The sequence below is a fragment of the Chanodichthys erythropterus genome, chromosome 4, assembly GCF_024489055.1.
Source record: "Chanodichthys erythropterus isolate Z2021 chromosome 4, ASM2448905v1, whole genome shotgun sequence".
Taxonomy (NCBI): Eukaryota; Metazoa; Chordata; class Actinopteri; order Cypriniformes; family Xenocyprididae; genus Chanodichthys; species Chanodichthys erythropterus.
This window is the reverse complement of record NC_090224.1, coordinates 9,217,618-9,235,832: the sequence shown is the minus strand read 5'-3', so window position 1 is coordinate 9,235,832 and position 18,215 is coordinate 9,217,618. Positions and strand designations below refer to the sequence as shown.

Sequence of the window (18,215 nt, the reverse complement as noted above, 5' to 3'; positions counted from 1 at the left end):
GGATTCTCCGATAATCACGAACTTCGAGATTTTTCTTGAATGCAACTTAACCGGTTAAATTCCTAAAACAAAGTAAATACTTAATCTGCAGGACATTTTAATTAACAATGATTAATGCTTATTTTTTTTTATATTTTAAATGCAATATTTATTTATTTTTTATTTATCATTTTAAAGGGTGTCAAGTACAAAATACATTAAACATAAATAATTGGACATATTACATAAGAAACATTTCAATAGTATTTTCCAGGGGCGTCACTAGGCCCTTTTTAGGGGGGCTTCAGCCCCTAAACTTCTTCCCAGCCCCCCTAAAAAAAATATTTGATTAATAAATTTTTTGATCGCTTCAGTCACCTTTAAAAAAAACTAATTTGAAACGGCGGCAAGCTGCGTCAAGTTTCGGCTCCTCCCCTTATCTGATTCTGCTTGGATTTAGCGCATTTTTCAATCTGCAGGGGCGCCGAGCAGAGCGATCAGAGAGCACAAGGTGTGTGTCGTGTGTGCGTGCATTTATTGATAGATTGCTAATGCTATGATATTTCATCTGCATCGGTGCAGTTCTTTGTCATAAATGCATTGCAGTTTACATAATGTAATGTTACTGGAGCATTGGGAGCACACGGGACGGCTCGGTTTCTCATCCAATACCAATATGTTTCGCTGCGTGTGATAGTTGTTTTTTATTCCTACAAAAATGAAGTGATTAACACCCATGAAAACATACTTTAGATTCAGAAAACGATCATGATTTATTTTAATTTACTTTTTACAATTACAGACATATTATAATGTATTTTGACATTACATTATGCAGGCATGCACAGAAATGACACACATCATTGTCTGAAAGCACTAGATGGCCCAGAGAGAGAATGTGGAGTTATTTTGTTTTGTATTATTAAATATAGTTTTGTATTAAGTAATAATGAATCAGGAGGAGTGTCATGATGCATAAATTAGAGTAAGCGTAGAGTAAAGGGATTTTTGATTTTCTTGATTTATACTATTTATACTAGATTTGTACTTGATTTATAGAAGTGGCAAATTGATAATTCATGTTGTTATTTTTAATAAATAGAAATAAATATAGAACAGATTAATCATATTGCCAATAGACAATTACATTAATACATGGTTTGTCTATATTCTTAATGAATATTAGCTGGTTAGTTAAAAAACTTAAAATGACATCAATTTTCATGGGGTGACTTTATGAATATCCAATCGTATTGTTGATTATAAAGGCTAAAAAGCTAAAAAACTAAAATAATTTATATTTCATTGTAGATGGATATACAACATTTTTTCTTGTCGTGCGGGAGTAGGTCTGCAAATGAGCAACAGTCAGTCAAATAATATTTTTTTAATCATACCCTTATTGGGGGCTGAGCCCCCCTAAAATCAAAATCCTAGAATCGCCCCTGGTATTTTCTATAGATTTTTATAGAAAAATCTCGAGTTGACCAGATTTCCATATAAATTAAATTAAATTATAATGCATTCAGTGTTTAAAGAAAAGAATAAGTTTGGTATGACTTAAAAATACGACTTAAATATGACAAAATTAACTAAAAATAATTTGTAATAAATAAAATAAAGTTATAAAAGTATATACATGAATATCAAGATGTAAACAGACGATTTATTTCCTTTACCACGTCAAGTATTTAGGCTACTTAGCTCAATACCGCAGTTCAATAGCACAAGTAGTTAATTTAGTTGTTCTTGAGACCTATGAAATCTCAGTCTAAATAAAGTCAATAAAAATAAACTAAATAGCCTATGAATTACCTGTCGATTTTGTGAAAAGAGCAAAAGTTAGTGTTTGAAATGCCCATTTTTCATATCTACACTAGCTCCATCTCGTGGTTGCAAGTGTAGTATGCTCTTTAAAAATCCCACAGCGCTAGGAAGGATCCGATAAGATTTTTGTTATGCTGCAGAGTAAAGGAAGTGGACTATTGTTTGTTGTGTCAATGGAACCAGCTGAGGCAGCAGTTTTGGATGGGGTGATAATCATTTTCCTGTTAACATTGAGCCTGCTGAAACTTCCCTTTGCATAGGGAAATCATGACCCATGGCTGACTGAACTACAGTGATGAGTCACTACGGTCACTACCTGCTCCAAACTACCATTTTAATAGTCTCATTGTTTGTAAATGCAGATTCATTAATGAACACTGAAATGCCTGTTTTTCTTTTGCCTGTATTGGTCAATATGGACCAGCAGTATGTAATGTTAAATATTTATCATAAATGTAGCTCCATCTATTGAAATGTTACTACCATCAGACAACAAAAAATAAAGAGGCCCCAAAAGATTAATTAAAAATTTGTATGATGGAGTTGAGATATGATGCAATAAAGCAGCATATTAAGTGCAATGTAGATTCTAGATTATTGTTTGAATGTTTTTTAACTATATAAAAAACAAAAACAACAACAACAACAACAACAAAAAAAAACAGATAAAGTTGTAGAACATGTTTTGCCCAATCTCTCAAGAATCAGTGAATGGGTATTTTGCAACACATCGTCCGAGTATGTAAAACATGCACATGAATAGACAGGTATCAGAAAAGAATCAGGCGGTACATACAGAGGAACACAAGTTTAATCAAAGATACGCTTTAGGACACTCATCCTCGAATGCATACAGATTAGATCACACTAGCAGAACCAATACAAAAACACTTCTCCGTGCCTTTATGGTCAGAAAATCTCTGGAGTTTCCACTTTAAATATGAAGACAATTTTCAGATCAGTTATTACCCCATTGCGCAGTCGTTTTTCCCAAAAGCCGTACTTTGAATACCATGCCCAAATGTTACATTTCACTATACAAAGGCCTGAAGTCAGCATTACAAAAAAGTGAAAAAGAAAAATACATGGAAAGAATAAACGCAGGAACTTTTGTAACCAATCGACTGTACATGTGACAATAATGTAGTCTTTGGACAGATTTAGCATGACGTTCTCTATGAACATGGAATCATCACAGCTCTTAACACTCGATCATGTGAACACAGTGTAACAGCATCTGTATCTGTATATATATGGATGATGTTTGATCACAGCTGGATAGCAGTGACCTGCATTACACATACAATCATGAACGCCACACATTTCACTCAGCAATACAGTCAGGACGTATCCAGAGTGGCTAGAGCAGATATTTTTGAAGCAAACATAAAATAATAAAAAAAGAAACAGTCTGAAAAATCTCAGCAACTTCACTGTAATAATCTTCAACACACTGAACAGTCCAATAAATAACAGAAAATGTTAATCAGCAACTGAAATGCTGCTTTTGATAGTTAAAAGTCTCATCAGCTATACAAACACTTCATTATTAATATAAAGGACAATGAGAGATGCTTGTTATTTTCTGTCATAGAGAACCAAGTATAAGTGTGACAAGTAGAAATTTAAATCAATATACATTAAGGTTTAAGTTTTGACATGGCTGTCTGTAACTACATGCATAAAACAACAAAGCAATGACCAAAATGAAAGGCAAGAATATTTTGAACTACTAACTGTGCCACATTAAAATTCAATACTGATCTCGCATTGATGATAAAGGTGGAAAAAAAAAAAACAAAAAAAGAACAATAAATCTGGGGCTCTGTGGAAGCAGAGAAGCGAATGATGGAAAGATAAACGTTATAGGACTTACAGACACATACATGACCCTACTCTACCACAGAGATTAATAAATATTAAATGTTTTAGACACAATCCATCCGGTTTAGAAAATGCTGCAAAATCTCAGTTCGTAAAGGCCTCCAGATCCACCTTTGCATCTTTAGAAAAGTCCTGTCCGTTCGTTTTATCCAGCACTCGCCGATGCACTTCGGTCCTGTGCGCCGATAGGGGGAGAAACAAGAGTACAGATGCACGCCATTGGCTTATTTATTCAGTGTTGACCTAAATAAGGAAGTACTCCAAGAGAAAGGCGTGTTAGTGTTTGCTCCGTTGTTTATTATCTAAACATGACGTTTGTAGGCCGTTTTAATTAGGATACACACATTTATCCTGCACCTCTTTGGATGAAATTAGAAGATGGAGGCTGAAATTAGTCACATTGGGTATAGAGGACAGTGATATCAAGCACAAAATCCTAGAGTATATCTTTAAGAGTGCAAAACAGAGGTGCCATGTACATGGCCCGTTCCTCCTGGACTTAAACAGCATGACAGACACACTCAAAGTTTGCATACACATCGAAACGCACACACACACACTCAATTTTAAATCTCTTTGTCCCTTCCCCAGTAGTAGACATCCCGTAAATTTCCTTATTTTGATCTTTCTTTCTTTCCAGCTATCTCTTAACATACACCCACACATTCCTGTCCCACAGTCTTGACTCCAGGCTTATCTGGTGTAATATACTCTGTAGTAGACGGTTTTAGACCTCCAGAGCGAGTAGGAGTTGTCGAACTTGAGCAAGTATATACCACGGCCGGGATACTGGTGACTCCCAGCGTACACCTCCTCGTGACAGTCCCGCCGGTACACCGGCACTATCTCATCCACCTGTGGTTTCCCAGTCTCCTTCTTGGCTTTGTCCTCCTCAGACTGCCCTTCACCTGAGAGAAAGAGAGCAGGACTTAAATCTACAGTTTTAACAATAGAATCACAAAACAAACAATCTAGACCGTTTATCAAAAGTATCCTTTTGATTTCCAGAGTTTAAAAATGCACTGACATTAAAGGGTTATTTCACTCAAAAATAAAATTTCTGTCATTAATTACTCACCCTCATGTCCTTCCACACCTGTTAGATCTTCAGAACACAACTTAAGATATTTTTGATAAAATCCGATGGCTCACCCATTGCCAGCAAGACACTTTCAGATGCACAGAAAGCTACTAAAAACATATTTAAAACAGTTCATGTGACTACAGTGGTTCAACCTTAATGTTATGAAGCGACAAGAATACTTTGTGTGCCAAAAAACAAAAACAAAACTTTATTCTACAATATCTAGTGATGGGCGATTTCAAAACACCGCTTCGAACCTTTACGAATCTTATTTTGAATCAGTGGTTCGGAGCGCCAAAAGTCACGTCATTTCCGTAAACAAGGCTTTAGGTGCGTTCACCCAGCCTCGTAATTCCTGTAGTTACAAGATTCTAGCTTGTAAAAAGCGTTCACGTCCTCGTAGAGCTCGTAATTACAGCTTGTAAGCTGGGATGTACCACGTGGCTACTGTACCACGTGGCTTTGATAGTGGTGCCATGGAAACGCATAATTCCCAGTCCAAGGACCAAAAGGACGTGAACAGCTTCGAATATAACGTCACGTGTTGTCATTTCAAGATTCCAGTAAATACGAGGTGACGTGAATGCAGCTTTCATTACATCATAAATGTTTCAAAATTTCAATGGTTAACCACTGGAGGGCATGACTTTGGCAGTTTGATTCACGCTCCGATTCACGCTCTGAAGGCCCCGGTATAATTAAAATGAAATCGAATAAAAAACTGATGTGACGTCATTTCAAACAAAATCAGGCCAAAACAAACTTAGTTTTGTGTTCTTTTTGGAAGTTCGAAATGGCTTGCCAAAACGAACTTTCAGGAAAAGTTCATTCCAGCACCAAAACACCTTCGTACTACCATTGGTCAGTGACGATAACGTAATAGGAGGTGTGCGCTGAGGCTCCACCTTCACTCGCGTGGACCGCGTCTCTGATTCATTTGATCTGTTGAGTTCAGTGAGGTAAGATCTCCGCTAGTGAAAACATGAACACACTGGATAGCTGCTTTATACTACAAAATGAAGTTGTGCTTGTAAAAAAATGAGGCACTAATAACACTGTTTTTCATGTTTGATACTGTAAAGCTGCTCGATTTTAATCAATCTATTGAATAAAGTGCTGTATGAAGATGTGACGTGACTGGAGTGCTAATTTGCAGAGCTTGGGCTAACATTCCCATGTTGTTATGATCGGACGCTTTTCTTATGCTTTCTATTTTCTTATGCTTTCTATTATATTGTGTTTATTTTGTTACTGAGAAGAAAGTGCACGGCGCATATTTACATATTCATCTAACCGTCGCTCTCAGCAGTGTGGGCATCGTCAGATGTTCGTTGACAGTATATCGCTGGTCACGCATTTCGAACTTCGTTTTACCCCTAAACGAAGAACGAAAAAGAAGTTTGTTTGAAGTATACCGGAGCCTTGAATCACCGATTCGAAACAAAAGATTCATAAAGCTTCGTAGCATCATGAAGCAGTGTTTTTAAATCACCCATCAGTAGATATTGTTGAATAAAGTTATTTTTGTTTTTTTGGCGCACAAAAAGTATTCTAGTCGCTTTATAACATTAAAGTTAAACCACTGCAGTCACATGAACTGTTTTAAATATGTTTAATATGTGTAATATGTTTAAAATAAAAAAGCTTTCAGGGCATCTGAAAGTCTGAAAGGCCTCACTGAGCCATCAGACTTTTATCAAAAATATCTTAATTTGCGTTCCGAAGATGAACGAAGGTCTTATGGGTGTGGAACGACATGAGGGTGAGTAATTAATGAAAGAATCTCCATTTTTGGGTGAACTAACCCTTTAAAATTCTGGCTGATACCAACAAGCCGATATTAAAATTCTATACAATTTTGCATACATACTACCAATTGATATTCCTAAATAGCAAATATGCAGGGGTTGTACAAAATAATGCGAACACTTTTTTTTATAGGGGTTAATATCATTTGTGTAGGCTACAGTGAAGAAACAAACATTGCAATTATCTTTATTTATCTTTTTGTTGTTTATATTCCCTGGTTTGTATATCAGTGGTTTTCAGTAGTGTTTAGTACAAGTCATGTGTAAAAAGGCCATCCAAATGTTGTATGTTTTAAGTATGCTAAGACATCATCATCAAAAAAACAAAAGTGAATGATAGGGACCATCAAACACTAAGAAGGACTGTGTCCAAATAACACAACCTGAAAGCGTGAACTGCTGTAATAATCTGTCCACAAAAATGTTGGAAATTAATGGGAAGATAGAGTGTAACTGGAGCATGCTGCATAATGGATATTCATTTTGAGATTTTCTAAAGGTACATTTAAAATTAAAAAAAAAAAAAAAAGTTATTATTGGTGTTTTAAAAAAATGACCTAATGTAAGCAGATCTAAATGTAAAAATAAAAGAAATGAGCACAACAAAATATCGGCCAATAACCGACATGGTACAGATCATATGTCATATCATGCATACGTTCCTCACCTTCTTCATCCTCATCTTCGTCACTAGACTCGCTGACGTGCACACTGACTGATGCGTTAGTTGAGTCAGTCCATTCAAAGAAGACTCCAAAGCCAATGTCATAATAGTCAGTAGCAAACTCCCAGAAGAGATAGGAGCCCTCCTCGTGGGTGGGAACCCGGACAGTCACCACTTCGCCCCGGCCCACCGTAATCACAGAGTCCACATCCTGACGGATCTTCTCTTTAAAGTCTTTTATCTGTGGCCGGGTCCACATGGAGGGGGCTGCTATTACAGGGGGAGAGTCTGAGAACCAGGAATATGGGATAGTAGTAAATAATGGATGGTTTTATTTGTATTTTAAATTAGGGCTGGGTATTGATTTGATTTCAATTCACAAGCTTGTGATTCGATTCAATTTCGATCTTCATTCAATTCAATATTGATTCATTTGAATATATCAGGTACAGTAAAGATAACCAATAAAAGGAATTTATTGTTAAAACTTAAAGCTGCAGTAGGGAGTTTTTAGAAAACGTTGACTTAGCCAGAAAATTTGAACAAGCACAACTCACAGGTCACTCCCCCTTGCTCTCTGCTGCGCTCCAGCCCTCCCTCCACAGCTCCTCCCCCATCACAAGGGAGCCTGCCGTGAACGCGCAGGCTAGTAAGCAAGCAGGGCCACCGATGACGGCGGATAAACAGTTATAGCACATTCACTGATACGAACAAAACATCAACAATTTGATTTACATTGACTATGGCCTTCCCATACTTTGACTACAAACTTGGTCCTCAAAACATTACGTATTTTTGCAATACATGTAATGTAACTATATGAAGTGCACTATTTCTATAAGTAATAAATAGCTAGTAAGATAATATAACGGTTACAGTACGCAAATAACTGGCTTCTCCGGTTATCTCTGTATGTATATTTTAGCCAAGAATAAAACAAAATTTGTTATTAAACCACTCTGCCTCTTTTCGTTTTAAAGAAACAAACAAAAACATATTAATAGCCTCAGGCAACGAGTAATTAATTATCTGCAATGTCTGCTTATATTTATAACAAAACGAAATATTAAACAACCCTGCCTCTTTTCGTTTACATTTCAAACATATTAAATGTAATACTATTTGTGCATACTCTAATTATCTTCACTGTAATGAAATGAAATAGACTTTAACATAAAACACAACCTTCTCTTTTTGTTAAATGTCAGTTTTAATGTTCAATAATAGCCATTATAAAAGGTATAAAAATATACAATAAGAAATAAAGCAAACAATTCAGTCAAGCGTACAAAATCAGCGCTTTAGTATGATACAAAAGTTAAATAGCCATATATAAATTTATGAAACGTCACGTTGCCCTCAGCCAAAACGGAGCCAGCGGCAAACGTCAGAAGGATTAGCCGAGGTAAGGCTGCTCTAGGCTGGGTACATGAGCGCAGAGAGTCCGGTGATCGCCTGGATCTCAAAACTCCGACAACGTCAGATCAAATTTTCAGAAAGGCGCTATCTTTATCAATTAACCACAAATTTCAGCTTTAAACCAGCACATTCTCGCCTGAAAAAATCTTAAAACTGCATATCATGACTTAATAGAGCCCGATCACACGAAAATGCGTATCAATAGTACGAGTTGGTAATCTCGTAGAATATATACGGCAAAATGGGTTTTTCGCGTGCATAAGATACGCACTTTATGGGGTATTATACGTACGAAACTGGATTGTTTGTCCGCCATAAGCAAAGCTGCTGCACACCAGTAATCTAGAATTTGAATGCCTGTACACGCTGTGCACTATGGCTGTGCATGACAGGAGTGTGATCAGCGCGCACACGAGCTTGATTGACACTGCTAAGACACTCCTCCTGACTCTGATTGGTTGGTTCTTACCGGGAGCGGTGTATTTCTGCAAATGGCAATAGGACCACTGGGAGGAGCCAGAGGAGCTTGATTTTTTTCACAGATTATCTGTCTCATATTCTACTGTCAAGACATAATGACAGGTTTAACAAATTTGTAAAAAATACATTTTTACAAAAGTTACCTACTGCAGCTTTAAAAGCTAAGTTTCATATCAGAAGTAACAAATCACAAAGCATTGCGATTTCAGTGGGTGGGAGGTGCCCTACAAATAAAGTTTAGAAGCTTTGTTCATGGACTAACAGATTGATTCTTGATATTTAAGAATCGATATCAGTTCATTAAAATAAGATATCAGTATTTTACCAAACCAGCCCTACTTTAAATTGAAATGAAATTATGAAATACTACACAGCATGAAAAGCAAAGTGATTTTCAGGCACAAGTTCACAATTCATAATTAAACAGCATTTGAAACTCATTGAGTGACATATTCACAAGTATAACTGGATATTTAGCATGACAAAAATGTTAGGCAAGACTTGATTTTATCCATGGGGAATCGACTGCATTGTAATATTTTTTTTTTTTTTTAAATAACGATGAATCATTGATGAATGATTCACCATATGCATACTAAGAAGGTAAATCCAATTTGATATCAAGTTGACATTAACAGCACTCAATGAAGTTGTATAAATAAATAGGGCTGGACGATTATGGCCTAAAATCAAAACCTCGATTAATTGAACATTTGACCTCGATTACGATTAATGAACGATTATTTTGTTTGTTTGTTTTTTGTCCTCATAGTTCACTGACAAGGTTTGTACTGTAAATCTGATAAAGGTGGGATAGTTTTTTTCTATTGAAAGAGTGATCTGAAATAACAGCTCACTTTCAGAAGTTATTTTATCTATGGTTTGTAACATTTCTTACAGATTTCTGCTCGTTGTAAATCAGATAAAGATAAATAAGCACAGAACCAGTACATAATGGGTCTCATTCATGAAACAAGAGCAGAACGAATTTTTGTGTAAATCGTGTGTAAAGTGGTTCTGGCGTAAATTTTCGGATTCATTCATTGTTCGTATTTTCCAAATGTTAGTTGGTACGGAAGAAATCTACACCTGCTCCCAGTCACGCGTAAATAGTGCGTTTAACATCCGAACGTTTTGCTCATTAATAAGGCTGCATTTTAATTCACCTTAATAAGGTACATTACACAGCACTTTGAAAAAATATTAGTAATTACATACTATTTTTCTTTTTACTTTTGTTGTGAGAGCCAGTATTAAGCTGCGTTCACGTCACCTTGTATTTACCACTATCTTGAAATGACGTTATATTCGGAGCTGTTCACGTCCTTTTAGTCCTTGGACTGGAAATTATGCATTTCCATGGCACCACTGCCAACGCCTAATAAATCAATCTACAGCGGTCAGGTGGTATAGTGGCCACATGTTACATGTGGGAGCTTTCAGAAAACTCCCAGCTTACAAACTGTAATTACGAACTCTACGAGGACGTGAACGCTTTTTACAAGCTAGAATCTTGTAACTACAGGAATTACGAGGCCGCGTGAACGCACCTATAGCATCTGCAAACGGAGCACTTTAATCAAATAATGAATTGATTTCAATAGGGCTGGGCAAACTATGGAACTTGTTTCCTATAAAATGGGCAAAATCCTTCATTTGGTGTCATAATATGATGCCCATATATAGTTGTCAGTCGGATTTAATGGGCGGGATTTATGGTAATTGAGAATGAACATGCACGCGCGTCCCATTTACGACTGATTGGAATTCATTAACACACACACATTTCACTATCACTTCTGACGTTTACGAAGTATTTGTGAATCAGGAGGAGAGTTTTCGGGAAAGTCTGTTTACGCGCAAATCACTCACATATTTACTCGTATATTTACGAATGTTTCATGAATGAGACCCAAAGAGAGTGATTGCGTGTGTGAATTAGTCGTACCGTCTCTCTATTAATTGTGAAGCTGTGGGTTGTAAATAGTTCCCTCAAAAGTTGAAAAATATATGCTATAATGTTTTGAGGACAGCGCTGACAACTAGTTCCTGCGTTCCTCTGTGCGCGCGACCTTCCTGTTTTGCGCAGCTACTGTTTATCTGAGTGTTCGTGCCGAAATAATGTACATGCAATCGTCTAAAATCGTTTGAATGTCCAAACTGGCAAACTTTAAAACAAATACAACTGACAAAGTTAAGTGAAGACACAAGGCTCACCGCTCGCGCGCCATCACTATGTGTTGAACCGGCATTCACCTCTGTGTTGCTTTTATGCCACTGCCTGGACGGGGCGGAGTCACGTGGCTACACACGGTAGTATGTTTTTAAGGGGGAGGTATTAACAGGATTAAAAAAACAAAATAACCGACATGGGAAAATTACGTCGGTTAGAGGATCTGAATTGCGGTTTCGATTGCTTTTCGATTAATCGTCCAGCCCTATAAATAAACAATAAAAGCGATCAAACAACTCACCGGTGGGTCCATTCTCAGTGACCTCGTCTGCAGGCTCCAGGTCTGGCTCTCGCTCTAAGCTGTCAGCAGTGGACTCTGCCTGTCCGTTCAGTGTGGGAGCCTCCTCTCCAGAAGAAGGTGCTGACACCTCACTGGCCTCTAATGTAGACAACACTATAGCATCCTCCTGTTGTTTCTGCAAGGCAGCCTGAAAGAAAAAAATTGCAATAAAACATTGGTATGAGACAACAGAAACTAAAATAAATTGCATCAGTGAGTCATTACATGACAATAAAACCAGTTTAGCTTGCAGTGACAGGTGTGTAAAACACATTAAACAGTCTACCTTGATAACTGTACACCTGCAAAACAAATGCTACCACTGCAATTTTGTTCTTTATACCAGTCGTTCTTAACTGGTGGGTTGCAGGTCTGTTCTGAATGTGAACAATAAAATGCAACTAATTACATGGGAGTGCACAGCAAAATAAACAGGCTTATCAATTTGTAAAACCGATAAGAAAAACTTGTTAACATTTTGGTATGGGGAACACTTATTGACTATTAACTACGAATTTTGCCTTTAAGTACTAATATACAGCCAATATGCAAGCTAATAAGCAACTAGTTAAAAGTGAGAATTCCCCATACTAAAGCATTACCCACTTTTCATACTAAAAGGGACATCAGCAGCACATACACACTACCATCCAAAAGTTTGGGATCAGTAAGAAGTCTATTATGCTCAGCAAGGCTGCATTCATTCGATTAAAACAAAACACATTAAAAATAGTAATACTGTGAAATATTACAATTTAAAACAACTGCTTGTCAAAAGTACCGACCGCGATACCAAGTCGGTACTGAAATTTATAAAATGTGACGCTTTGAGTGCTGTTGAGCGGATTCGTAAATACCTATTGGCCTTTGTGTTCACGCACTCATCAGATATGTCTGCGACTGGCTACAATGATTAACGCAAGGGACCGTTTGAAAGCACATTGAAGTGTTTGAATTTGAAAACGTTTTGAAAGCAGGAGCGTTTGTATCTAAGTGCTCAGTGAAGAGCGTCACTGATGTCTATTTACAACATGTTTTTGAAGCATTGATCATTGTAGCCAATCACAGACATTTCTGATGAGTGCATGAACACAATGGCCAATTAGAGGCATTTAAGAATCAGCGCTCAAAGCATCACATTTTTAAAATGTCATTACAGCCTTGGTATCGCAATCTGTACTTTTGACAACTCTGCTTTCCATTTGAATATATATTTTAAAATGTACTTTATTCCTGTGACAAAACTGATTTTCAGCAGCCATTAAGTGTCGGTCTTAAGTGTCACAAGATCCTTCAGAAATCATTCTAATATGCTGATTTGTTGCTCAAGAGACATTTCTTAATATTACATTGATTACATCAATATTACATTGAAAACAGCTGTGCTGCTTATTATTTTTGTCGAAAATCATGTTTGTTTTTTTGTTTTTTTTCACGATTTGTTGAAAAGAACAGCATTTATTTGTACAAATCTTTTGTAACATTATTTATTCACTTGTACAATTATTTACTATTATCTAACATTATTTACTGTTATTTAAATTAATATATCCTTGCTGAATAAAATTATTAATTTCTTTTTTTTTAATCATACTGAGCCCAAACTTTTGAATGGTAGTGTAAATTTTCAAAATGTAATCATGGATCACAAAAGCAGGGTGGTACCAGGAGAATGAATCACAGGCCCTCACCTGCTGCTGAGCGAGCTGCACCTGATACAGCTGCTGCATGTACTGCTGATAGTGCTGCTCCTGCAGCTGCCGGATGAGGATGAGCTGCTGTTCGGGACTGTCGGGGTACTGCTGCGCTGCATACTGCTGGAACTGCACCGCTGTCTGCGCATTGAGCGCAGCCATGATCTGCTGCCTAACACACCAGAGAGCGTGAGAAAAGAAATTGTGCACAATAAAGCATGTGGCACCTCACTAGGGTTGCATAGCATACCGGTACTAAAAAAGTACCACAAAAGTTTTTCACCTCATTTAAAAAAAACACATTTCTTCAGGTGGTTGAAAGATTGTGCCAGGTGGTGCTAATTACTTTCTCACCTTTTCATCTGTCATGAGTTTGCAGATTCATTTTAAATTACTGAAAGTGTTGACAGTCATAGTTTAATTTTATCGATTGTCCAATACCATTTATTGGTTGACTAATGTATTGATTTAGTATCAAAGAGATGGCAAAACTGGGCTCTACTCTAAAGGCTTAGTTTTCAAATCTGAACAGATTTTACTTAACACTTGCCGACTTTGTAAACGGTTACAGAGGAAAAACTGGGCATCACACGCTAAGCGACTCAGGATCACACACTACCAGACTTTCATGTCACTCCAAACACAACAAACTCATGCAGAAACACACGTCTTGCTGCTAGGAGATGCATGAAAAATGAAAACAATATTCCAAATTTGACTCAAAATATCAAAATGTGTTTTGATATTCTCAGACTGACTGAAATCGTAGTCTGAAGCTAAAACAAGTCTCTGGCCATTGTAAACTACTCAAGTTTCTGCAAAATCTGCCAAATCAAATCTGCTGACTGGTTCTGACTTTCGGCAATTCCTCTAGAACTGCGAATTTGGGGTAAAATCTGGGCAAAGGTTGTGTATTGTATTCCAGCCTTAAGTCTCTCAACAAAACAATGATGTTTTAGTTCAGTTCTGAAATAAATCAAGCGGTGTTACTCACTTCTGCTGCTCTACACGGAGTCGTTCCTCCTCAACTTGTCTTCTTTCCTCCTCTTCTCTCCTCAACCTCTCCTCTTCCTCACGTCTGCGTCTCTCCTCCTCTTGCCGCAGTCGCTCACGCTCTTCTTCCTCTCTGCGCCGCCGCTCCTCTTCCTCCCGCCTTCTCAGCAAAAAAAAGACAACATACACATGTGAGGTTGATTAATTTTATACTGGAGCCCAATTTCTTTTTTTTGACGCTGTGGATCTCTCAGAGAAGTCTATATCTCAAGAGACCCACCTGATTAAAGGGTAAAACAGCAAATAAATCTGAATTAAAAGTGTGTGACAGCAAAAAGATGAAACTGATAAAGAAAGAAAATCATCTTTATCTGCAAATCTGACCTCTTTCTCTCTTGTTCCTCCTTTTCAATCTTGTGTGAGGCGACGAAAGGTGCAAATAAATTGCAACATTTATTCAACAGCTTTACAAACTCAAGCATGGCCTCGTCCTTCTCCATGTTGCCCAAAGATGCCCATTCTCTTCTAAAAAAAATGATATTAAAAAAAATAAAGCTTACAAACTTGCATCATTTTAAACTAAAGAAAATATTAAGCCAAACATCCATTAACATTTAAACCTTCATTTACTAATATATATATATATATAATATATATATATAAATAACATTTAATCCCTTTGGACATCTATGTACAAATAGAAACAGTTCAAGGACACTAGCACTAAAAGTAATTAATTCATTTTCAATCTCTCCTGCATTTTCAACATCATACTAATAAATGAATGCCAAAGTATATTCATTAAAAATGCTAATGTGACACTAACAGCAAGGAGGCACATTAAGGTCAAATATCAAATCATCGCTCATACCTGCGGTCATTTCCCAGCACATCGAAGAAGCCCACCTCAGGGGAAGCATCAGGGTTGTAAGGTCCCTGCAACACCTGCTTGTGGAGGGCTACCAGACGAAGTTTATCCTCATAGGTTGGGTGGAAGGCTTTGCCATCTTTCTCTGAGGAAAAAACATCACAAATAAGTGGCTTTAAAACTGAAGCTGGTTCTCAACACATAAAAACAGGGATTTCCAAACTTTCTCGACAGCTAAACACTATATTTACCTAAAGTAGACCCTGAGATCTTAAGTTAATAGTTCAACAATTTAACAACACATTTGCATGTTCACTGATCTCTGATGTTGGGTTAATGGTCACATGACTTGCAGGTAAACATAAAATATATTGTCTTTTTTTAGTAAGTGTTTAATTTCCAAGTTTTAATTTAATTTTAATTTTTTATGATTTAATTATTAGCTTTACATAAACACCAGTTTAGAATGTGGGCTAATTCACATTTCTAAGTCAATACAGAAAATGTCAAAATAATGAAAACATTATCATGATTTTTCTGTGAAATGTGCAAAAGATTTTTTTGTGCATGCTTTGAAAGTCAAGCGCAAGATACATTATTGGCATTAGTCCTCGGCTGGAAACCGAAACATCTTGTTTGGGACATCAGTTGTGCATTAATGTGTATAATTAGTGAGCTGCAGCACTTAGACTATGCAGCTGATGGACACAACCATACTTCATTCATCATCAGCCCACAGAAAAGAAATGGGTGTAGATCTGCAAAAAGCCAGGACTAAATATTTTAAATGGACAAACTCTACAGGTGCTGAACCAACACACCTCGCTGTCAAGAGAGCAACCAAGATCAGCACTTGTGGTTCACTTGTCTATTTTGAATATTTATGCCATATTTCATAGTCTCTGTGAATTTAAGTCATCAGTCAGGCACATGACACACAGTGGTGCTGTCACCGGTTAGGGCAGTTCCTCTAGAGGACCTCAACCCTTGAACACTGCGACAGAAGTCCTGTATAAGCAGAACTTTTTAAAAAAAAAAAAAACACGAAGAATGAAAATGACCCCAATAAGAAAGACACGACTTCACTAAATCTAAACAACAGTGCGAATCAATCTGTAGCATAGAGATGAGCATGCTAACGCATGTTTGTGTTAAATCAATGTCCATATTAGTGTATATAGTGACATAAAATACCTTTAAAGAACCTGAGCGCTAGCCCGTAGAGCTCGACTAAATCAAAGCCCCATTTCTTCTCGATTGTACCGCTGTTGGCAGGTTCGCCCTCCTCCCCATCGACACTCAGGGGGTTGTCAGCGCTCTGGTCCGCCGGACGGGCGGCGGGCGTCTCGGCCTGTTCCTGCTCGCCCTCGGAATCCGGGCTTAAAGTCAAACCGTCGATAGAAACTTCGAGCCGGCTTGAATTTGCACTGTTGAGGTCGCCGCTCTGAACCTCTGTCGCCATCGTGCAGAATGTCAGCTGAAGCAGCCACGTACCTACTTCCGCCCTGCTCCACCGGAACTTCCGGCAGCATGACGTTGAAATGTTCGACTACAAGAGCTTCAAAACCTTGACCAATTATTCTGCGTTTATTAATATTAAGAATTACAGAACATGAAATGTTCTGAATCCAGAGCCATTTTTATTTTATAAATGTTTTAAACAATATTCTACCAGTTTTGCAAAAAGTGAAGACAAAAATGCTGTTTGAGCACACGTAAAATTATTATAACGCAACCTATAATATATTTATATATCTATTTAACCAGTTAAAATTTATGGCAGTGTATATTATGAATAAACATTGTCAATATGCATATGTTCATGGAAAAAGAACCACATATATCATTATAATATAAATAAAATAAACATATATAAATAAATAAATATACTTTGGTTAATAATGTTGAAGACACGTCATTTAATATTTGACTACTGTCTGAAGCACTAGAAGACACAAAACAAACTGAAAAATAAATAACTTAAAACAAATAAATAAAATAAATGATTACATCATGTAACACACTGTCCAATGACAATGGAGACCCGAGGTACATTATATGGTAATGAAATATGGGGGTGTAGAAATGACCAAAATACCAAAGGTACTGCAGTTATAGCGACTAACAGAACTATTGTAACTTATTGTGTTATTTTTCATGTCTAAAAAAAAAGTATATGACAGAAGATTCTAAAAGTTTTCTTATACTGCTTGAACAAAACATCCATATTCATGTCCACACGTTTAATGTAAAAATTATGTCATGCTACGTTAAACTGAAATTATATAAAAGGTAAGACCTACTCGAATTAGATTTTTATTATACCTTTACTGAAATAATCTAACACCATGTTATTATTTTTGTCATATCCAACTCTACACAAACCTGTTATTGTTATATTGAACATAAGGCTTGTGACACTTAATCGGTGTAGTTTGTTATGAATGTTCATGTCACTAGAAAAAAAAAAAAAAAAAAAAACATTAGAGAAAAAAAAAAAAAAAATACATTACTGGTGTGGTTCTTGACAGCCCAAACATGCATTTTAGTCTAGGACTTTTTAGTCTTGTCTGTGAAACCGGGGGTTAAAGCATTCATTTACTCTCTATAATATAGTTTAACATTTAATGCCTTTGGACATTATGTACAAATAGAAACAGTTCAAGGACAACACTTTACTAGCACTAAAAGTAATTAATTCATTTTCAATCTCTCCTGCATTTTCAACATCACACTAATAAGTGAATTCCAAAGTGTCTATTTAAAATAAACGTTGTGCTGTTCTTTACTGTAATTGGTGGCATTTTATAAAAAATAAAATAAATGAACAATGTTTAGTATTTTTATTTATTTATGTTCTTTATTGTTTGTTTTCTTGGGAAAGGGGGGGAGTTCACATTGTAAAATATCATCAGCAAAACATGGGGGCACTTTTGAAATCGTAACAATGTAAAAAAAAAAAAAAAAAAAAAAAAAAACCTTCAACATGCACCCTTGATTAT

At 36.6% G+C, this 18,215-nt stretch overlaps 1 protein-coding gene across 3 annotated transcripts; it reads right to left on the bottom strand.

Annotated features, from left to right (window-relative positions):
• Positions 1-2,605: 2,605 nt before the first annotated feature.
• Positions 2,606-16,715, bottom strand: acbd3 (acyl-Coenzyme A binding domain containing 3). 3 transcript variants are annotated; one of them, XM_067383977.1, is made up of 8 exons: positions 16,408-16,715; positions 15,217-15,358; positions 14,730-14,870; positions 14,347-14,505; positions 13,350-13,533; positions 11,620-11,806; positions 7,250-7,534; positions 2,606-4,598 (listed from the first exon to the last, which is right to left on the bottom strand). In XM_067383977.1, the coding sequence occupies exons 1-8, from the start codon at positions 16,673-16,675 to the stop codon at positions 4,384-4,386; spliced, it is 1,581 nt and encodes a 526-aa protein (XP_067240078.1). In that variant the 5' UTR covers positions 16,676-16,715; the 3' UTR covers positions 2,606-4,383. The 3 variants fall into 3 exon arrangements, with proteins under 3 accessions (XP_067240078.1, XP_067240080.1, XP_067240079.1); XM_067383979.1 differs by having other exon boundaries at positions 7,250-7,513; XM_067383978.1 differs by having other exon boundaries at positions 13,350-13,524.
• Between the last annotated feature and the right edge of the window lie 1,500 nt (positions 16,716-18,215).